This window comes from Tursiops truncatus, chromosome 7, assembly GCF_011762595.2.
Source record: "Tursiops truncatus isolate mTurTru1 chromosome 7, mTurTru1.mat.Y, whole genome shotgun sequence".
Lineage (NCBI taxonomy): Eukaryota > Metazoa > Chordata > Mammalia > Artiodactyla > Delphinidae > Tursiops > Tursiops truncatus.
In genome coordinates, this window is record NC_047040.1 from 9,901,766 (window position 1) to 9,924,210 (window position 22,445).

Sequence of the window (22,445 nt, forward strand, 5' to 3'; positions counted from 1 at the left end):
ACCGCAAAAAAAAAAAAAAAAAAAAAAGAAATAGAATACTTCATGCTAGAAAGTTCCCTCATATCCATTCGATTTCAATTACTGCCCTCCCACCCCCAACTAGGAAACTACTGATTTTCTTTCTGTCAGTATACGTCTACAGGTAAGGCTTGCCTTTTCTAGAACGTAATGTAAATGGAATATATAATGCATACTCTTTGGTGTCTGACTTCTTTTGCTCAGCAGAGCATTTTTAAGAGCCTCCATGTTGCTGCATGTTCTAGTGTGTTCTTTTTTGCTGCTGAGAAGTATCTCACTGTAAGGATAAACCATATGTTCAACCATTTACCTGCTGATTGATATTTGGTTGTTTTCAGTTTGGCCTATGATAAATCGAGCTGCTGTAGACACTCGTGTACATGTTTTTGTGTGGACATAGGTCTTCATTTTCTTGGGTATATATCTAGAAGTGGAATTGCTGAGTCATACAATAAGCATGTATTCAACTTTATAAGAAGCTGTCACACTGTTTTCTGAGATGGTTGTTCCATTTTATAACCCCAGCAGCAATGTTGGAGAGTCCCTGTGACTCCACGTTTTTCCCCAGATCCTTAAGGTAGAAGCTTAGATAATTGATTCTACACATGTTTCCTTTCTAAATATAAGCCTTTAAGGTTATATAGTCCTCTCTTAAGGTTGCGTTAGCTGCATGCAACAGTTTTGATAGGCTGATATTCATTGTTCTTTAATCAAAATATTTAAAAATGTCCTTTGTGATTTCGTCTTTGATCCGCACATAACAGTGTGTAGTTTAATTTCAAATATTTGTAGATTTTCCAGGCATTTCTCAGTTAGTGATTTCCAAATGAATTCTGTTATGGCCAGAGAACATATTCTATACGATTTCAGTTCTTTGAACGTCACCGTGGCTGATGTCATGGAGCAGTATATGCGTATATGCTCTGTCTATATGGGTGAATATTCATATGCACTTAAAAAGAACGTATATTCTGCTTTTGTGGCATGCAGTGTCCTATAAAAGTCAATTACATTAGAATAGTGACTTTGCAAAGCAGAGTTTAATACATCTTGAGCAAGGAGAGCAGCACTGCTCTTAGTTCAGAGGGGTCATGGAATCTGGGAATTCAAGATCTCCAAAGACATCCAGCAATCTGTGTTCTCCTCTCAAGCCTCAGGGTCTCTCTCCCTCCCAATCAGAGTCCTGAACGCGGCACTGCACTCTCTGGAGTGGAGAACTCAGTCTTCCTGGAGCTTTTACTCCACATCTAACTCACTCCCGGGTCTGAGCCTCAGCTTTCTCCACCACTTAGATGCAGGAGATGTGAGTCTCTTTATATGCCAGGAAGGAGGCGCCTTGGCCGTAATCCCCAGCTGTATTTCTTTGTCTTTCTCCAGTGCATCCACGACACTCAGCGACAGCCATCTGATTCCATAATCCTTGTAATTACTGTTTCCCTTAAAACACTCTAATGCCCGAGACACTGCACCCATCAGCGCATTCCCTTCCATTTGTATCCCACTTCATTCACCCCCAGTTACAGTTTTAACAACCCCCCAGTGACAGCGTCCAGAGATGATTGGAACTCCGTCTATTGCCAGCCAGTGGGTGGTCTGGCTCCCAAATGCCCACTTTAGAGTTTGCAAGCAAACAGGTTTGGACAAGAAGAGAGGTTGCATTGTGAGGCGGCTGCAGCCAAGGCTTTGGCTGATCCCACAGTAGATGCTGGGATGGCCTCCTGCCATTGTCCCCCATTGAGGTCTGCGAACCCCACACTGGAAGTGGGCTGCCCGTAGGGAGGGTATATATCGGGCAAGTCGGCTTCCTTTGGCTACAGGCAATGCCGAGAGGGGGACTCAGCCGTGGGCCATTGGCTGACACTACCAACCTTGGCCCACACTCCTCTCTGCTGGGGCCATAAACACAGTGATCCTGAAGGGGGAGGATGGTACATCAGAACATCCGCTACACCATGACCAAGAAATCATTCCTGAATGTCGTCTACACTTCAGAGAGGTCTTTGATGATTTCCTGCTCCTTTTGATTTCCTCTTACAATATGACCAGTAAAAAAAGAACACAGAACATACAGCCATGATTTCTGCAGCTCTACCTGCAATTCCAGGTAGTTTGTTGAAGGTGAAGATTCAGTTTCCTCCTGACCTCACTCCCAGTTCCCCGTCCATAAGGCCACTGACTTGCTCTCTACCACTCCCCAGTGATCTCTGAATCTTGGCAAGAAGGGCTGCCCTGTCCAACAGAGCAGGTTTTACTTGCAGAAGTGCACCTGCTTCAAGTTAAGCAAAGGCCAAGACAGATCCAGAGGTATCTTTCTTTTTGTGGATGTTCTTTTCTAGATAACCTAATTCCTACCAGTTATGGCCGGCGCATTTCCTATAGGTTTGAGGACAGTAATTCTTGGCTTCGATGATGGAAGTGGGAAGAAAGAGAGAGAAAAAAAATGGAAGCAAAGAAAGATTGGTTTGGTGTGAAATCAACTCAGGTGGAGAAGTGGTGAGGTGGGAAGATAGCAGAAGCTGTGGCTTCACACCAGTCCCCATGAGAGAGTGCTGGGATCATACTGGTAATCAGGATGGAGGTACAGGGCAACAAAGACCCTTAGAAATCAGGCCACAAAGAACAAGAAGAGTACAGAGTTGCCCCTTTCTGGGCTAAATGTGGTGGAAACAGATCTGAGCACATCCTCCATGCCGTTCTCAGCTTCCCCAGGCTCTAGTTGGAAAAGGAGCTGTATTTACTGATCTACAAAGATGGGCAGTGTCTCAGAGAGACTGAGAAGGGCTCTGAAAAAGCAGGTACCCTCATGTTCATTGCAAACTGTGCTAGAAAGAATCCTAATATGGTTGGAGCACGGCCCAGTTCCCACCTTCCTTTCAGAAGGACTTACTAGAAAAATTAGCAGGCATGGCTCGGCAGCATGGGTCACACAATCTGAGAGTAGGACAGGGGTGTACACTAGGGAATTGGGAGAGCAAGAGTAAAACAAACAAAAAAGGAAATAAGGCTTTATGTCAGACTATGAGGCTTCACGTTTGCGCCAACTCTGATAAATCAGGAAATACTGAGAAAGATGTAAGGTTTAGTAGGAGACTAACATGTATTAGTGATGCTTTCTGTATCAGTTATCTACCCCTACCTAACAAGTCACCCCAAAACTTAGGGCTTAAAACAATACAACCATATTATTTTCTCATGGCTGTGTGGGCCAGCAATTCTGTGCTCAGCCGAGCGGTTCTTCTGCTGGCCTCACCTGGGTCATGCATGTGGCTGCTGTCTTTGAGTGGTGTGACTGGGCTGTCAGCTCACTCATGTGCGGTCACTTTGGCTTGGCTTCCCTCTGCAGGGTCATCATCTCAAAGAGGCTAGTCTGGGCTTCTTCCTGCCATGACCTCAGGTTCCAAGAGGGTGACAGTAGAAGCTGGAAGGTGTTTTGTGACCCAAGCTTAGAAATGCCACAATGTCACTTCTGGTGCATTGTACTGATCAAAGCAAGTCACACATCCAACACAGATGCAAAGGCTGCAGATAAATTCCATCTCATGATGGGAGAAATGGGCAAGCCACACTGCAAAGGGCATGGCTTCTGAGAGGAGCAGAATGTTTGCGGCCATCTTTGAAAATAATCTGCCACTTTTCTAAGGCTGGTGAGGGTATGAGGAGGTCCTGAGTAGGAGAATGACAACACACATCCTGGGTATTAAGTAGTCCTGCCCCATTTGCCTTTTAACCCAGTTTGCAGAGACAACTGTGAAGTTTTCCTTTTGAGGGAGGGAAAGGGTTATCTGAACACCCTTATAAATACCTATCAGTACATAGGGACGAGAGCCAGTGGCTCCATCACTATAGGGAGGTTTAAATGGTTTAATGAATTTTCTATATGGCTCATCTACAGCTGTTTTGGTGATTTTGAAATGAAGTTAATGATACCAGAAGGACTTTCCAGTACTTGCTGTGCTAAACATGTGACCGTAATAAATTTCACCATCTGATTAAATTAAAAATGGAAACGAGCTTTAATATGGTTTATCACTTTTATGTGAAAAGCTAAATCAAATAATTGAAGTCCGCAAACATTCCAAATGGAAATGATCGGACCACAGGAAACATGGGCCACTTTGTGAGAATTTGATCATTCAGTAATAGAAAAGTAATGGGATGAAAACTAAAGTTTTCTGCACACCTACTATGTGCCAGGCATGTTGCACGCATTCACTCATTCATGGCCTGCAATAACTCTAAGTACTATGTAATATTATCACCCTTTTTACAGATGAGAAATCTGAGGTTCAGCGAGGTTAATGACTTGCCAAAAGTCCTCACCTAGTTCAAAGGCTGGGATTCAGCCTGTACCCTTATTGTCCTAGGTCCTTTCCCATATTTATTGAAATTGATACATATTTTATACATGTATTAAAATTATGTACACTGTAGCTTAAATCTATAATCATATCATAAGCATTTTAAAGCTGCAATGCAACTTCATAATTATCCTCTTTAATGGCTGCCTAATCTTTTAATATTCCTGTGACATGCTGGACCATAATTTAATTCACCATTCTCCTGATGTAGACATCTAGGTTGCTTACCTTAGGACTCAGAATCATGAACTAGATTAAATTTGGCTTACAAAACTTTCTGGGGATGGTTGGAATTCTTTTTCTGGACAAAACGTTGTGTTTATAGTTCACCTTGGCCTTGCCAATTTGTGTGTGTGTGTGTGTGGTCCTTTTCCTTGAAATGGTATTTATTAATAAGATTAGACCTGCTTAGATAATTACAGGGGATTAAGTACATGAAATTACGCACGTACTCGCGTGCCTAATATTTCTACTCATTGCTCCAAAACAACTCCTGCTTGTTTCAGCAACCGTTCCTTGCTCAGATGTTTACACTTTCAGACTCACCAGGAGGTTGAGGTTGCCACGTCCCAAAACGGGACTGGGAGAGATCAGGGTGCACGTCCTAGCTCTGACCAGTAGATGTCTCTATTGCATTCACCCTCTATTACAGGTTCCTTCTGAATAGGAAGGCTTGGGAGCCAAACTGATGGTGGGAGGGCTGTTCCTTTTGTCACCTTCTACCAGGCTCCACCTCCACTCTCATTTCCCCTGCCCTAGTTTCCTGATTCCCGGCATCAAGGTAATGAAAACAGGAGTGTCCTTTGAGTTTAAACACTACTTTACCAAATATGTTTGCAAAGTGGGACTAGTAACTGAAAGCAATCACTACAGAGCCGAAGCCTTTTCTCCTTAAATAGCATCATACTCTGAACTAAAAGCTGTATTACTGAGTCATAACAATTAATTACACTTGGAGGTGGTGAGAAGACAGGATTTAACGCTCTAATGCAATTTGAATTTAGGCCGTTATCTCATCCCGCTGCTATTTAAAACAAAATCACTTTTCCACGGAAGCATCTGCAACCAAGGATGGTTTCAGAGCTCAAGTCGGAAGACATCCCTGGCAACGGAACAGTCCTGTTTTAGCTTCCTGAGAGGTTGAATGTGGACATTTGGATCTCTAGATTTTCGTAATGAAGTGCATCTCTTTTTGCTTTGGGGTTTTATAAAAAGAGAATTAGGAGGCTGAGAAGGTCTATTATTGTCAGCAGGACTTTTCTAGGTGTGGGAAGTGTGCATGAAGAGTTATTGGAAAAGTAAACATATCATCTCAAAACGGAGACCACATGACCAAGCATCTGAGATGTATTTCCATGCAGGGCTGACATACCAACCCCTCATCAGAAGGGATTTACTGGTAGGTCCAGAGCAGGTAGCAGGGACTGGGGAAGTAGCTGAGAAAGTCTTGGTGGTTTTTTCGGCAGGAATGGGAGGGTCCCGTGGTCGTCAGGGGAGATAGAGACCAGCCTCTCAGAAGCATCTCTGTGGCTTTGGGGGAGGCTCCTAGGGCACTGAGGGTCTGGACCTGCCTGGGTGGGTGGCAGCAACTGTGTGGTGTGGAAGGAGCCATCCGGAGGCCTGGAAAAGTGCCCTGGATAGGCACTGCCACTATGTGACTCTCCTCTGGGCAGCTCTGTGAACCTTGTGCTCCCCAAGCCTTGGGAGATGCGGGTTTCTGTCCCTCGGAGAGTTCTGGGAGGGTCTGCTGAGCTGAGTGCTCTGATATCTGGAAATCACTCTACCTGTGCATGACCATGGGCAGATCCTTCCAGACGTGGGGTGTTGATTTTAGTAGTGCCCGAGTAGCTCAGGACCCAGGCGGTGCACCTGCAGTGTGGTATGCCCTCGGGACCCTCTCCCGCCAGTCCCCGCTGCTCCGTGGGCCCATCTCTCAGGAGCCTTGGGCTCCCCGCACAGATGGTGTGGCCCTCCCCCTCTAGCTGCTCCTTCTGTCCCTGAGCGTTTCCCATTACTTCTCCTCCCACACTCTTCATCAGCCTCCAGAATCAGCGTAGCCTCCCCATCCTGCCAAGCTCCCCCAGCCTCCAGCCCCAGAACGTTGCCCTTTTCCCATGGTGTTTCCATGGTCAGAGCAGTTAGGGGAGTCGGGTAAGAGCCCCAGACTCCAAGTCATCTTGAAGCCACTCACTGGCTGTGTGACTTTAATGGTCACCTAGACTCTGCAAGCCTCATCTGTGTTGTCCAAACGATGGGAATGTTCATACTCACCTTGGCCAGCTGTCAAGAGGGTGGGAGGAGCTGGGCTTCTTTAGGAAAGGTGGTTATTTCACGGTGGCCCACACCACCCTCCATGCCTGGGAGCCCAGGGTGGCCCTTGGCTTATCTTTGGGTTCACAGAGCTTCCTGAGGCACCTGGCAGATCTCAGGGTGGATGGAGGACGGGCGATCTTGTGCTACCTTCCTTACCCAGGTGTAGGAGCCCCAGTCCTCTGCCCCGCATGTCATGCCTCACCTGGTCCATCTTCCTCTCTTACCCCAGACATACCTGGACCCCCCTCGAAGAAGCGCTCCTCTCCCTTTCTTCACCCATCACCCCTGTTTTATTTTCTTGCCAAGATGCCTCACCACCTGACCTAGCGCCCTTTCAGGTGTTTCCTCTGTCACTGACTGTCTCCCTCAAGTAGAATGAAGCTCGGGAGAGGGGAAACATGCTCTTGTCTTCTGTTCTGTGCCACTGAATCCTCAGAATCCAGCACAGGGGCTGGAGCCTAATAGATGCTCAGTTAACTCCACTGGAAAGAATGAATGGAATTCCGTGGCCCAGCACAGTGCCCGTCAAGACCCAGGCGATTCGGAGATCCCTGTTGACAGGAAGACTGAGACCCCAGAGGGCTATGGGCTCTGGCTTCAGGAAGCCCTCCCTCTCCAGGCTCTTCCCTCGCCCAGACCCCATCCCACCCGGGGCTCCCCGGGGGAGCAGGGCCGCCGGTTCTGGCCTCTGCACACTCCCCTCGCCGGGATTCAGGGTCCCCCGAGGCCGGGATGCGGGCTCCCGGCCGGGCGGGGGCCGGCCCCGGGCATGCTCAGAGCGCGCAGGTCCGGGCGGCGGCGGCGGGGGAGGAGGAGGGAGCGCTTGCCGCCGCTGCCGCCGCCGCCGTCGCCGCCGCCGTCGCCGCCGCCGCCGTGCGCTCGTGGGCCCGGGCGGAGCTGCGCAGTCCTCTCGCAGCTGCGCCAGGACAGGCGGCTCGCGGCCGTGCCCACAAGTTGCCGGCAGCCGAGCGCCGCGCCGCCTCCCCCCCTCGCAGCCCCCCAGCGCCCACCCCGCGGCGGTCGCCGGCCCCTGGACGTACATCCCGCGGGCGCCCACCGCAGATGTGAAGCGGCACCGCAGCCCCTCGACCCCCAGCCCCTCGACCCCCGGCGCCATCGACAGAGTCTCGCCAGCGTCTCCTCTGCCAGACCCCGCGGCTGGAAGATGTGGCAGCCGGCCACGGAGCGCCTGCAGGTAAGGGGCACCGGGTGACCGGGGGCCAGCCTGGAGGAGAAGGTGCTCGCACCGGAGGAGCAGAGGTGGTGCGTCTGGCCACTGCCAAGGATTTGCCCAAAGCGATCGTGTGTGAATGCAAGGATTAGAACCTGATGCTGTCCGCTTAACCCAGCGCTGGGCACTCGGTCGGGGTGAGGGGGGGTGATGAAATTGACGAACGCATTGCTTCGGGCGGCGCAACTTTTGCCTTGGGGATTAGTTGCCTATAGGTATATATAACGCTGGACTTTCTGACCAGCAATTTTAGATTGTATTCCACTGACACAATTTACTGGTCTGGGGTTAGGAATTTTGCATCCAGATTTTTTTTTTTTTTTCCTTTTCGTCTCCAGGAAAGACAGAACAAATGATTTGAGAAAGCATACGTTTGCCAATATAATTTGGAAATATCAAGCTTGGTTTGGCTTGGTCATGGTATGCTGCTTATTCTATTTTATTTTCTCCTATTTGTTGGCGCTCTCCCTTCGTCTCCCCTGAACCCAAGCTCCCCTACATATTTGAAAATCAAAAGTTAAATTCAGCCAGGAATAGTTATGCCCTGGGTCATCCCATCAAAGTTTTTCATTGCTGTCTACTGAAATGCCAAACTGCTTTTACTTTGGATTCTGAAGCCAGGGAGATGAGATGGGAAGGCGGTCAAAGTGAGAAAGAGGGGCGTTTTCAGAGGGGAGCTCATTCAGTGACACTCGGGACCCCGAAATCACCCTGACTGCAAGGTTTGACTGCCTTCGCTGGAAAATATTCTCAGGAGGAAGGGCAGCTACTCTGCCAGATAAAATCCACTGAATCCTGCAGTTAAACTTTTGGCAGGCTTAGAGCCACACTGTTTCATAGTAAACTTTGAAGAAGTGTTTCAGTGGTAAAATACAGCACCGTTGGAAGCTGAATGCATCTGAAGACTTGGGACAGTGGAGGCCAGGAGCCTTCACTGGCTTTGGAGGTTTCTCAATGAAAATTCAAAGGGCCAAACACGGACTGTCTGTCTCTCAGATGCTAGGAGAGTCTAACCTTTGCCTGTGAGTTCTCATACTGAGGATTAACCTGCAGAGGGCATTGCTTTTAGCAGAAGCGGATGCCTCACAACCCCATTCCAAGCCTCCCCGGGCCTGCATTCTGGGGGAGTGGGTTCACAGTAAGAGCTTGAGACACCAGGCCAGTCCCCTAGGGTCTCAAACAGAATGAACAAGAAAAGAGGTCTTTAGCCTTGAACATAGGGAGGTGGATGACCAGCCTCCTAACTCTCTCCTTCTCTTACTAAGAGAGTCAATATTGGGCTCTGAATGATTGGCCAAAGGTGATGTAAATGTATTTCAGCCCTGGCATCAGTTACCAGTTGTACGTGTGCATTTTTCCTTCAGTTCAGGGTGGTGAATTTATTCTAAAGGAAGGAGTGACTTAGCGGGGGCGGAGGGCTTCCCATCCAAGTGAGGAGAGAAGCTCTTGGAGGTCCTTAGAGAGATGAGGTCAGAATTCCTGGGGGTGGCTTTTGTGGCCTGGGGATCCGTGCCTCTGCAGAGTTTGTAGATTTTTGTCTCTTGAAGTTATTTCTACCGGCCTGTTTCGTGTAGGGACTCCTGTGTGCTCCACAGCACGTGACCCTTGGCAGGAGCTAGCTCTGGCTTGCGTTCCGCATGGCGATCGTTCCTCGCTAGAAATGTCCTGGCTCTTCTGTGAAATGTACACATGTGCGTTTGGCATGAGCCTGGTGTATTACAGTGTGCGTTTGCAATGCATTTGTTTCATTTTGAAGTGTCAGATTGAAAGAGCAGGGGTTTTTGGCTTGTGAAAGCTCAAGTAAACATGCCTAGTCACTGACTAAAATCAAGTCACCATTGGAAGATACTTACCGACACAGGGCTTAACTTCATGCTGCCCTAATTTAAATTAGCAGCCAGACCTGGTTCTCTTAAAAGTATACCTCAAGGCTTGCAATTATAAAAGTGAGCCATATGGAGAAAAATCTTCGTATTCATGGCTTCTTCCCCAATAGCAGCTTAGCTCTTCTTTACAGCACGATTTGTATGTTTTTATTTTTTGCTTCTGGGGAAGGGAGCTGTTGAGGGTGACGTGGTGAGTGAGCTGCTTGTAATGATACTTTGTTTACATTCCTTGTGGTTATTTTTGTCACTTGGGCTCTGTTTGCCATCTGCGATTTTTTCTTCCCTTTTTTGCCCTCAAGGCACCACTGTATAGGAACGTTGGTTTCCGATTCCTCAGTGAATGGGATGCTTCACATGCCCAGATGTTGTGGCCATGGAAATGGCAATGGAAAGCGTGTTCCATGGGGAAATAATGATGAATCCCTGTCTGTAACAGAGTCAAAGCCCCAACCTCCTTATACAAATCTGTTTAACTTTCTCATACCACCTCCCTGGTTTTTTTTCCTCATTCATTTTTAATGCAAACATTCTAACTTAGATGAGCTTGAGTGAAGAGAATGCTTCAAGGAAGTGTTCCCAGAGCTTCCTAACAGGACTAGGGAGTCAATTTCTTGTACAAATACCTAGAAACAAAAGAGGTGAGGGAAGAAAAGGACATCTTTCCTTAACTGACTTTATTAGATGACGCCATTCAAAAGGTCCATGGCCCAGGGAGGGAGTGTGGCTGAACTCTGTTTAGGCTAGACAGTCATCCTCTAACTAATGTGAGTCCGGTATCCAGCTCTCTTGCTCGGGAAATGGCGTCTTTGGTCAGGCTGGATTATTGTTATCAAACCCCACTTCTTCGCCAAATGAACGAACGCTGATATTTTCTGATCTGAGGCTTTGCTGTTCGACCCAAATCCAGTACAGGCAAAGTGACCTGTTGCCCCGAGTGGGGCTGAGCTGGGGAATTTCTCATTCAGTCACACAGACTGCGGCAAGTTCATCTGCCCCCCTGAATGTTAAAACTTCTGTTACATCCCACTCGAGCCCTCGCTGGGAGCTTCTGCCATTAAAAATATAGTAGGATCAAAGGGGATGTGAAGATTTAAATTACCACCCCAGCTTTTAAAGTGGAATAAATATGAATTCTTCCCTTCTTACCTTCTCCTTTGCACAGCAGACTTTTTTCCTTAGAGGGACTTGGGAGAGTTATAAATTTTTTAAGAAGCAGATTTGAAACAGGCTTTTTTTCGGAAAAGTGAAAGAGGACTTTCCAGTAAAAAAGGCTAAGTGTTGGTTTTTCAACATAGAGATGAGACTACTTCTGGCCTCGATATTTTACAGTTTACATGGGTTGCCTGATTGACTTCATTGTTGGGCCGGGCAGAGGCGTTAGAAGTGACAGACTCATCGGCTCAGGAGTGTGGGCTCAGCCACGAGGAGCGTGCGTTTCCCCAGAGCGTCTGTCTTCAGGGTGCTACCACATACATGTTTTGGAAGCCTAGAAAGGTGGAGAGCAGGAGAAAGACGACTGGAGACTGAGTTTGGAACAAAGGAGATCAATGCATCCTTGCCTGTCGTGTAGTTACTACAAGGACGGAATGGAGAGTGGTAGTAGAAAGGTATGGGAAAAAGTTCTGGCAAATTCTAACTGTGGAGTAGATCTATGTGTGACCATCTTCTTATGAGACGTTCTATAAAGGTCCTAGTAATTTGCCTGTTTTTCCTGTAATTAAAATGTCTCCATGGCAGATCCAGAAAATACAGAACTTTTATCGATAAAGCTGGCTTTTGGCTTCTCAGCCTGGACCGTGTTTCCCCCTCACCACTTTTTTTTCCTTTTTTCTTTTCATTCACATTTTGGTCAATGGCTGTACCTTAGAACCTCCAAGAGGGTGAAATGAGGAAGGGTAGGGAGGAAACCAGATCCTGAAGAACCTTTCTTTTAGTTTCTTGTTAAACGTCTGGCTGATAAAAAGGTTTACATTTGTGACTAAATACTATTGGGTTGGCCAAAAAGTTCATTGGGTTTTAAGTAAAAAAAAAAGACATTTTTCATTTTCACCAAGAACCTTCTCGAACAACGTATTCATTAACCGAACGCACTTTTTGGCCAGCCCAATATTTGGAGATTGGAGGCGGTAACAGCACTTCGTCTTGCCCTTTCTCTGCCTTGTCATATCGGGCGGATCTTGCCTTGGCCTGGAGCGTTGATTGTTCATGACTTATTTCTCTGTCATTACCCACTTCCACTTTTCCCCTGAGAAGGGAGATGGAAGAGCCTTCTAAAAGATCAGCTAGAGACCGTTAGACTGGGCCCATCAGGCAGAGAGAAAAGCTTGGCAAATCCGACACTTTTCCCGGCAGACCAAATTGATAGGAGGAAAACAGAGCGAGGCAGATGATGGCAACACCAGCTTTTATGGAGCACGCGCTGTGTGTGTGGCACGACGCTAAGGGGTTTTATTTGAATCATCTAGCTCATTTACCTTCCATAACCGCTTTTATCCCCTTGTTATAGATAAAGAAACTGAAAGCCAGAGAGTTTGAATGATCTGGCCAGGGTTGGGCAGCCAGACATGATCTGAGCTGGAATTCGAAGCAGGAGGTTTGCTCCGGATCTCCATCACCGCTCTTCTGTCATTTAGAAGGATGAGACAGCAGGATGGTGTACACATGCGGGTGCTGTTGTTATTAATAAATAGAATGGCAACAGTGGGGGCCTCATGGGCTCTGAGAGGCTACTTTCATATCTCTTGTTGAAGCCGTGTGGTTGCCTGCGTGGACCAAGGGCTACCCTCTTTTTGGTGGCCCAAATCTCTGGGGGAAGTAAACTGCTGTGTCGTCCTCAAGCTGAAATTCCCAAGTGCCATTTAAGAGTCTCTTAAGCTGGAGCACATGGCATTTATCCAGACTAGAGACCTTGAAACTGCAATAAAGACCGATCACGTCTGCAGTCGCTCCCCATTTAGGCCAAAAATGGGAGGAAGGGAGGGAGGAGGTCGGAGAGTTCAAGAGCAATTGCTTAGAAATGAGTAATAGCTGCTCTTACAGACACACAGGTTTCTCACTAAATCGATCCTATGTTTTGCTGTTCTTTTCAGCCCTCATAGTTGAGTAAGCATGAAGCATTGGGCCTTATGCTTCCTAAAGAAAACTTGGACTTGTCATTAATTTGAGGTCTCGCAGAAGTAAAATGCTACCTTATGTCATTGGGTCATTCCTGGACTTTTGACAAACTAGAGACCTTAAAAGCTGGCAATAACCCCGATCACTTCTGCAGTCGTTCCCCATTTAGACCAAAACTGGGGGGAAGGGAGGGAGGACGTCAGAGAGTTCAAGAGCAAAATCTCTACTAAGCGACTTGCAAAATGCTAGTCTTGGGAAAAAAACTCTCTGACCCTTGGTTACCCGTTGCCTAATGTTGACTGTCCTGGGCTATCTTGGAGCATTAGGCAACGTTTTGCATTTTGTTTGATGTTCCAGATTATCTCTCTCTTCCCGCCTTCCCTCGCACTGACTCCATTCCACCGTATGAATTTGTCCCATAAATTGGATCCTGGAGCAGCTGACGCTGGACAGCCCCACGGCTGTTGGCCATCAGGCTCCCTTGCACAGGGCTATTTTGACTCCTCCAATTAGCTGCTGTTTAGGGACTCGTTAGTGGTCAGCAAATAAAACCAGTCCAGAAGCACTCAATGGCTGCAGTGTGCTTTGCTCAGCCACCTTTGGGCACAAATCTAAATGGAAGCTTTATCTAAGGAGAGCAAGAAGAAATATTTGAGATATTTGTCCAAAGACCTCCTTAGAGTCTCGTGGAATTCGTTACTATCATTTTATGTTAACTTAAAAAAAAAAAAGGTTGTGATCCCAATTTAGCTGCTCTCCAGTGATAAAGCATCAGAATATTCACCAGGTCCACACCCCAGGGCGAGAACTGGAATAGGATGGTGTCAAGGGTAAAGCGCAGACTTGCTTTGTGCCTTTGGCATATTCCAATGCTACCAAAGTCACAGTAGGCTCTCTCACTTAGTACTGATGCCACTTGGTATTTGCCGGGATATCCCTTCCCAGTAAGACAGCCCAGGCCATCTCCTCCCCTCATGTGTTGTGACTGAGGTCTTAATTTGATAAAGGAGGTTTCAGTAGTAGAAAAAGTACCACCTCCTTCTGTTCTTTGAAGCCTATGAATTAGTTGGGTCCTTTATTACTTGCACCCTTGGCTTTCCTAACTGACATGGCTACCGAGGGACCAAGAGTCACATTCAGAGCCTGGTCTCTATGTCTTACTCATTGTTATGGGTTGAGTTGTTCCCCCCTGCCCGCACCACCACCCCGACACAGATATGTCGAAATCCTAACCCTGGGACCTGTGAGTGTAGCCTTATTTGGACACCCGGTCTGTGCAGATGTAATTGAGTGAAGGCGATGTCATACTGGATTAGGGTGAGCCCTGAACTCAGTGACTAATGTCCTTATAAGGAGAGATTTGAAGACACAGAGGAGACACGGGGAAGAGGGCCATGCGAAGATGGAGGCAGAGTGTGGAGTTGTGCTACCACAAGCCAAGGAAAGCCAAGCACGGCTGGCAACCACCCGAGGCTAAAAGAGTCAAGGAACGATTCCTCCCTAGAGCTTTTGGAGGGGAATGGCCCTACCAATGTCATGGTTTTGGATTTCCAGCCTCCAGGATTGTCAGAGAGTACATTTCTGTGGTTTTAAACCACCCAGTCTGTGGTGATGTGTTATAGCAGCCCTAGGAAGCTAACACGCTAGTACATTCATGAAACCTGCTGCCTTTGTCTGTGTTCTGTCACTGTACTTCCGAAGGCTAAGGTGTGCCTGACTTTCATATACTGGGACTAAATTAGTGTTTCTGTATAGCATGCTTTTTGTGCGGAGTGTGAATTTGTTTATGGTGGATTTGAAAAATAATGAAAACGGACATTAAAGAACAATTAAATGCTGCTGCTTTCTCTCTCGTCTACTTCTGGTCAACATCCTGGGAAAATGAAGCCAACACCGAGAGGAATGTGTGCCCCGTTGCCAAGGGAGGGCCTCTGGAAGTAAATGTGCTTCAAGAGATAGTTCATGCTGGTACTTAAAATTATGGGCTGGGGTGTGGAAGACAGTCAATTCAAGGAGGATCTCAGTGACCCTCTTCCAGACAGGCAGGACCGAGGGAGGCCCAGGGCTTTATTCTCAAACGATCGGGGTTGTCAGTCTCTGCAGGGTCCCGGGTAGCCAGCCTCTGGGATTTGCCTCTTCCCAGCAAGGACAACTGTAGATTGATGTTAGAATCCATTTCCAGTCAACTTCAGAGTATGTGTGGTTGATTATTCGTATCTGGTTGGATATTTTGTTTTGATTTTGTTTTTCACTTGGTGACTGCATAAAGTATTTTAATGAGGTATCCATGCCTATGCTGGAACTCACTTTTAAGATAAAATAAACGTCGTTAGGAGTCATAGTACTTGCTCTCCTGGGCCAGCTCCTCTTTTTCATACAGTAGCCACGATGGCACAGACGTTTCCAGTCCTGACGAGGGTAAGGAGCCTGGATCTCTGCACAGCTGCTCGTTGGACTTGCATTTCTCAGAGTGAAGAGTCACTCAAGTTTTTTTTTTTTTAATTTATTTTATTACCATATAGTTGATTTACAATGTTGTGTTAATTTCTGCTGTACAGCAAAGTGATTCAGTTATACATATATATATATATATATACACACACATACACACACACATACATTCTTTTTCATCATGGTTTGTTGCAGGATACTGAGAGTCACTCAAGTTTTGAAAGGCTGCTTTACTTTCCACTCTCTTCCTCAGTAGGGAAGGATGCTGCACATGTGAAAGGGAGGGGGAGGTGCCAGGAGAAAGGGGCTCCTTAATCGTTATCCTTTCTTAATAGTAGATCCACCCTAATCCGTTCACGACAAACCCTTCCCCACGGTTTCTGTGTAATTGTGGGTCTGGGGATAAACACGCAGATACTGTAGCCCCTTCTGCCCACCGCATGCTTTGATGTCTTTACATCGGGAACCAGCTTTCCCTCAGGTGTGTACGGCATCCTGGTGTACAAGCCACCTATAATGCGGGACAGTAGACACTGCTGTTTACTTTCTGTGTCTTCTGAGGCTGCTCCCTAGGCACGGACCTGGGGGCTGCGGGACCGTGGTGCTGATGAGTGGCTCTTGCTACTTTTTTTTGCTTTAGGTTTAACTGCTTGGGAGCTTAGTGCATTAGTTTCCCAGGGCCGCTCTAATGAAGTACCACAAGCTGGGTGGCTTAAGCAACAGAAATGTACTGTTTCATAGTTCAGGAGGGTGGATGTCTCCAGTCAGGTTGCATGAAGGGTCGATAGCTTCCGAGGGCCGTGAGGGAGCATCTTTTCCATGCCTCCCTCCCAGGTCCCGGTAGTTTGCTGCAAGTCTTCGGCATTCCTTGGCTCGTGGCAGCTTCACTCCAGCTGAAGCTTTGCGTGGTGTTCTCCCCGTGTGTTTTTCTCTGTGTCTAAATTTCCTTTCTTATAAGGACACCGGGCATATCGGATTAGGGGCCCACCCTAATCCAGTATGATCTCATTCTAACGTAACTAATTATATCTGCAATGATCCTATTTCCAAATAAGGTCACATTCTGAGGTACTAGGGGTTAGGACTTTTACATATGAAATTTTTGGGGACACAATTCAACCTATAATATACTTAGTGTGGAATTTTTTTTGGTGGGGGGTTATCCCTCATGTACCAAAATATTTCTCCCTACTAGAACCAACCACCAAAAAAAACCCACTTTTTTTCCAAGTGGTGGTACAGATGTGTAATGGAATAGGGTGCACATCCTCTGCATGGCAAAGTCATGGCTACTATTTTAGACTTGATTTGACTCAAAAATTACAAAATAATGTCTGCTTAGGGTACCAAGAAGTTGATAATCTTGTTCATTCCCTCATTCTCAGTTCTGCCCATGAAGGAAACTCATGTGATCTGTCTGGTAGTTTTTTGCCCATAATTTTCCCTAGGTTTTTACAAACACATACAAATATATAGATACATATTTAGGTTTTTCTTGTTTGTTTAAATAATGTAATCATTATGTATATAAAACTCTGTAGCTTTTTTCACTTTACAGAATGTTTCTTGGATATCTCTTCTGGTCAGTTTATGTAGCCCCAACTCATTCCTTTTACTCCCTACATAAAATTTGGTGGTGGAGCTGGACTGTAATTTATTCAGTCCTTCCTGTGTCAGGGAATATTTGGGTTGTACCCATTTTTTGTTGTTGTTGTTTTCCTCCCGTAAATAATACTGTTATAAGGATCTGCGCACTATCATGGTGCTTGTATTTCTTTAGATGGAACTGATAAAATTGGAGTTGCTGAATCAAAGAGGATGCATGTTTTAAATTTTAGCAGCTGTCAGCGAGGGCCTTTTTTGAGAGTTCTCCTTTTTGATCAGAAGTGAATGTGATTTTGACAAAAGTGTAAAGAAATAGTTTGCCGGAGAAAGGATAGTCTTTTCAACGAAACGATGCGGAAACAATCCATATGCAAAACAGCAAAATCAATACCATCAACAACAAACCCAAAACTTCAGTCTGTACCTCATACATATTCTATACAAAAATTCACCTAAAATGAATCATAGACCCAGGTGTACCATAAAACCATAAAACTTCTAGACAGAAACAGCAGAAAATCTTTGTATGCATCTGTGTAAACATTACTACAGTCAAGGTAATGAACAGATCCACTACACCCAAAAGTTCCTTTGGGTTGGGCAAAGATTTCCTAGAACAATAACAAAAACACATTGAACAAAAGAAAACTTGGGTAAATTGGACTTCATCAAAATTCTGCTCTTTAAAGAGCAGGAAATTTCTGCTCTTTAAAGATATTTGTAAGAGAATGAAAAGAAGACACAGACTGGGAGAAAATACTTGCAAATCATATATTTGTAATAAAGGGCTTGTATCCAGTATATATAAAGAACTCTGAAAACTCAATACTGTAACAAGGTAAACAACCCAATTAAAGAAAATGAGCAAATGATTTGAACAAAAAAGTTATATGGTTAGGAAATCAGCACATGAAAAGACATCATTAGTCATTAGGAAAATGCAAATTAAAAGCACAATGAGATAACACTGCCCAACTATAGAACAGCTAAAATTAAAAAGGCTTCAACGTACCAATTGTTGGCAAGGACGTCGAGGAACCGGACCTCTCATGCACTGCTGGTGGGGATGTAAAATGACTGAAGTCAGAATTACAGCTGCCTGAGCCTGGGGTGGGTGGAACTTTTGGGGGTGATGGGATGTGTTCAGCGTCTTGATTACGGTGATGGTTTCATGGGCTTGAACATAGGTCAAAACTTACAAACTTGTGCAGTGTACTACACGTCATTTATACCTGAAGCTGTTAAAGTGCACGTGAAATTTTCACTGTATGCCAGGCACAGTGCCAGGTGTTGGGGAGCTAAACAATACTACTAGTTTCTGCTCTCACTTCTGCGAATTCTCTGTAGTTCTTGTTTTCTTTTAACTGGATATTAAAATTCTAGCCCAGAATGTAAATAATGAACTCTATATTTTTCTTAGAGTTCCATTCTCTCCTTTTCAAACATTTCTTTGTTTACTTCCTGAAATGACATTTCCATCCATCTCAGTTTGCCCGAGGATCTGAGAGAAGCTAGTAGTTGAGCAAGAGGAGAAATCCAGACCAAAGGATGGAACGTTCCAGCCGATGCCTTGGCGGATCTTCCTCGTTCAGGATGGCCCCTTTAACCTCCATCCTCCCGGGGACGCATTTCTCACTTCTTTCTAACATGTTGGTTTTCCAGCTGCCCCAGTCCTCTGGGCCCTTTTTAGCCCTGTATCTTAGCATCTGATTCCTCCCCTAGTGGCCAGTAGACTCAGGAGATTTTGCTATCGAAAGGGTGAATTTCTGGTATTGTGATCCCTGCAGCTGGTCGGGCCACCTGCCTGCCATTCTTCCTCCTGTGATAGGAAACACACAGAGAATACATTCTGCAAAACCATTTGTGGGTCTTGAATCTAGTTTGCGGATGTAATATGCCTAGCAGATATAGAGTCTGGATTTCTTATGGAACAATTCTTTTTCTCAAGAAGATAGCAACTAAAACATTAGATAAGATGCAACAACTTTACCAATGGCCATTGAACTTTAGTAAAAAGCTATTGAGAAGCATATGAAAATAACTTTAGTTTAGAAAACGTTCTTCCCCTCAGGGAGGAAAATTTGAGGAATTTGATTTCATCTCTTTTAAAGGGCAAGGAACAGAAGCCTTTGTTTAATAAATATATAATGAGATCATGTGGCCTCTTGTCCAATCTGAGGTCCTGTTGAGGTGATGGGGCGCTATTAATAACTAATGAGAACAGCAGGCATGACCTGTGAGTCCGTCTCCTGGCAAACCAGAATGTGTGGTCACTCCTGAGTGTGGCACATAAAATGCTAGACTTCTGTTCCTCTGTTTACTTTGGGGGTGAAGGAAAGAAATGAAATGGGTTGAGGTGAGGGATGGCAGATGGGTGAGAAAGTCAAGCAGAGGGGAGACTGGGGAGCTGAGGGGGTAAAGGATGGGCAGACACCAAACGAGGAAGAAAGGGAAGGGCGGGGGAGTGAGCGCCATGCCTGGCATGTCTGCGTGCGCCACAAAGGTTAGCTGTCTGTCGCACCTTCAATGCAGCTGTCGGCTTTGATACATTATTCCTTTGAGCAAAGGCATCAGATGCTCACACCTGCTCAGTGATGCCGAATGTTTTGGTGGATTACCTGGCTTTCTTGGAAAAACGCTTCTTTTCAGATGAAGAGCCTGGAAACTTTGAGGGGGAAAAAAAGGTAGATCCAAAGCCCCAGGGGTGAGCAGTAAGGGAGACATGGGAGGTGATGGGAGAATAAGCTTGTCCCTCAGTATCCGAGCGGGCGTTTGTTCCAGCACCCCCGTGGGTACCAAAATCCGTGGATGCTCAAGTCCCTTATATAAAATGATGCAGCACAGCTGGCCCTGCGTGTCTGTGGATGCTGAACCCGCAGATACGGATGGTGACTGTATTTCTTTAGGGTACAGATCAGGCTGCCTGTGGCCCCTACAAGCTACTGAATAGTGGAAAGACCGTGGGATTTTTAATCACCCACGGATCCAAATCTTGGCTGCTTCAATTATTGGGGGTTGCCTCAGGGCCTCTGATTTATATTTTTTCAACTTTAAGATGGGGATAATAACATTTAGCTCCTGACTGTCAGTTGAAATGTGGGATACATGGTATCTGGCATGTTATTGGGAGTTGGTAAATACTAATTTCTTCCCCTGCTTCAGATCCAAGAGTGCACTAGGAATAGCAGTATAGCGTTTTGTGTTTCCCAAAGTCTGTTCCATGAGGCGCAAGCTCAGCGAGCTGCTCTTATGAGTCTTGCCACAAGGAGTTCAGTCTCTGGGTAGGTTTGGGAAGCACCAGGTGAAGCACAGGACTTCTTGTAGCCTTTCAGATGCCAATGCCCTGTGAATTTCCACAGGAGGGGAGAAGATAATCCCTGTATGAAGGCGCACCCACTATCCAGGGCACTTCGATATACAACCTGAACTTAAAGTTGACAAACTGTGGGCCTGAGGTTTGGCTCTAGCTTACACAAATGTTTCCTTTGGCCCCTTCAGTGTATATGAAAACATCACAAATTAGTCTCCAGGATTGAAAAATTAGAGGAATTTATAAGGAAAGCTGGTCTTTCTGATTCTCTCAAAAACGCGGACAGTCCAACCACTGTGGGCCCAGGTTCTCCCATAGCGGATCGCTGACCAGATGCTGCTCCACTGGAGTCGGGTGTGGCCTCCAGCTCCACCCAGGCCTTACGGAGCACGTCTCACTTATCACATCGCCTGCTGGGTCCTGCAGGTACTGGGGTTGGGGACCCCGATCCAGCTTAGCAACTTCATTTGGCTGGTGAGAGAATTGAATGCCAGGTTCATGTTCTGTTGGAATCAGGACCAGATCCTTGGTCTCATGACTCTTTTTAAAAAAATTATTATTAAATAATTTATTTTTGGCTGCGTTGGGTCTTCGTTGCTGCGTGCGGGCTTTCTTCAGTTGCGTTGAGCAGGGGCTACTCTTCGTTGCGGTGTGCGGGCTTCTCATTGCGGTGGCTTCTCTTGTTGCGGAGCACGGGGCGCTAGGTGCGTGGGCTTCAGTAGTTGCAGCACGTGGGCTCAGTAGTTGTGGCGCACGGGCTTAGTTACTCCACGGTATGTGGGATCTTCCTGGACCAGGGCTCGAACCCGTGTTCCCTGCATTGGCAGGCGGATTCTTAACCACTGCGCCACCAGGGAAGTCCCTGTCTCCTGACTCTTAAAGGCCAATGTGATAAACAATTGTGTGACTAAGTTTATTTGTTTAGCACCGTCCATAGTTCTCCCGGCACCACTCTGGGAGCCCACCCTCAGCTCCAGAAGTGGGGTTCCTCCTCCCATTTTCTGCCCTTTAGCACATTGTTGGTGGGGGGGCGGTGCCTCCGGGCAGAAGTGGGAGGCTCCTCCCACTTCTCACTAAACACCAGTCAGCCGGTTCCTACATCTCCCACACCAGGTGACTAAAATTCCTCCCTGTTATGGTATTGGCTCTTCGGGAGCATTTTTACTGCCAAACATTGGAACAGATTGCTTCCACAAAAGGGGGTAAATTTAGAGGGTGGAGAGTAGTTTTAAATTGAATGGATCTCCACCTTTTGGCCACAGTTATCAACCTATGAAGGACCATTCAAATGCTATTTTAGGAAACCCAAACTGAAAGACATCTGTAAGGGTGGCACCACCTTTATAATTAAGAATCCCCGTTTCACCAAAAACACACCCCAAAGCACCTTGCAAGTGTGTTCTGGTCATCCGGAGGCAGATCTGCTGCTGCTTTCATTTACCTTCCCAGGTTGCCACTGTTCTACCTGACTCTGCCCATTTCCTGCAGCATTAGGGGATTCTGATTATTTTTGGTATTAAAAGTACTTGGAATTAACTCAGACAGTGGCTTGAGCTATAAAACAATGAATTAGACCCCCAACCTTCAACCGTCTACTCGGTTCATTGAAAGCACAAGTGCTGAGCACTTCCTGGTTCCTTAGTTTTCGATCATTCCTCTGGGTTAGGCTCTCTAACTATAGGTTTGAGACAGTTCCCTATTGATCTTCCAATAAAGGTTTATGAACTTTATTGATAACTATTCTAAAAATTATTGCACACTCTAATCAGACCCAGAGTTAGAACTGTCTATCATCTATCTATGTATCTGTCTATCTATCTATCTATCTTTCTAATTTAATCTATCCTAATTGAATCTAGCAAAAAAGGAAAGAGATGATTCTGGCTGCAGGACACGAAAGTCCTGGTCAATCTACAAGCTCAGAAAATATAATTACACCTTAAATACTTACAGAGTTATGAAAAGGTTGACTTTTGGTTAGGAAGGAAAAAATTCAAATGCTTTTGAAGTACTTTTCAATAAAAGATAGTTATGCCTTTGAGACGTTAAAATAAGACTGAAGTAAAACTCTTCAAATACTAGTCATATCATGAAGGGAGAGATTTAGTTGTACTTGAAAACCTAGACTAAGGACAGGTGCTACCACTAAGCCTAAAACT

At 46.0% G+C, this 22,445-nt stretch overlaps 1 protein-coding gene across 2 annotated transcripts in view; it reads left to right on the forward strand.

Moving 5' to 3' along the window:
• The first annotated feature begins 7,503 nt into the window (after nt 1–7,503).
• Nucleotides 7,504–22,445, forward strand: part of PID1 (phosphotyrosine interaction domain containing 1) — a 256,584-nt gene continuing 241,642 nt past the window's right edge. The window contains exon 1 of one of the 2 annotated variants that reach the window (XM_073807177.1): nt 7,504–7,884. In XM_073807177.1, the coding sequence (XP_073663278.1) occupies nt 7,855–7,884 (30 nt within the window). In that variant the 5' untranslated portion in view covers nt 7,504–7,854. The remainder of the gene's footprint in view (nt 7,885–22,445) is intronic. The other variant, XM_019923660.3, reaches the window with a different exon arrangement.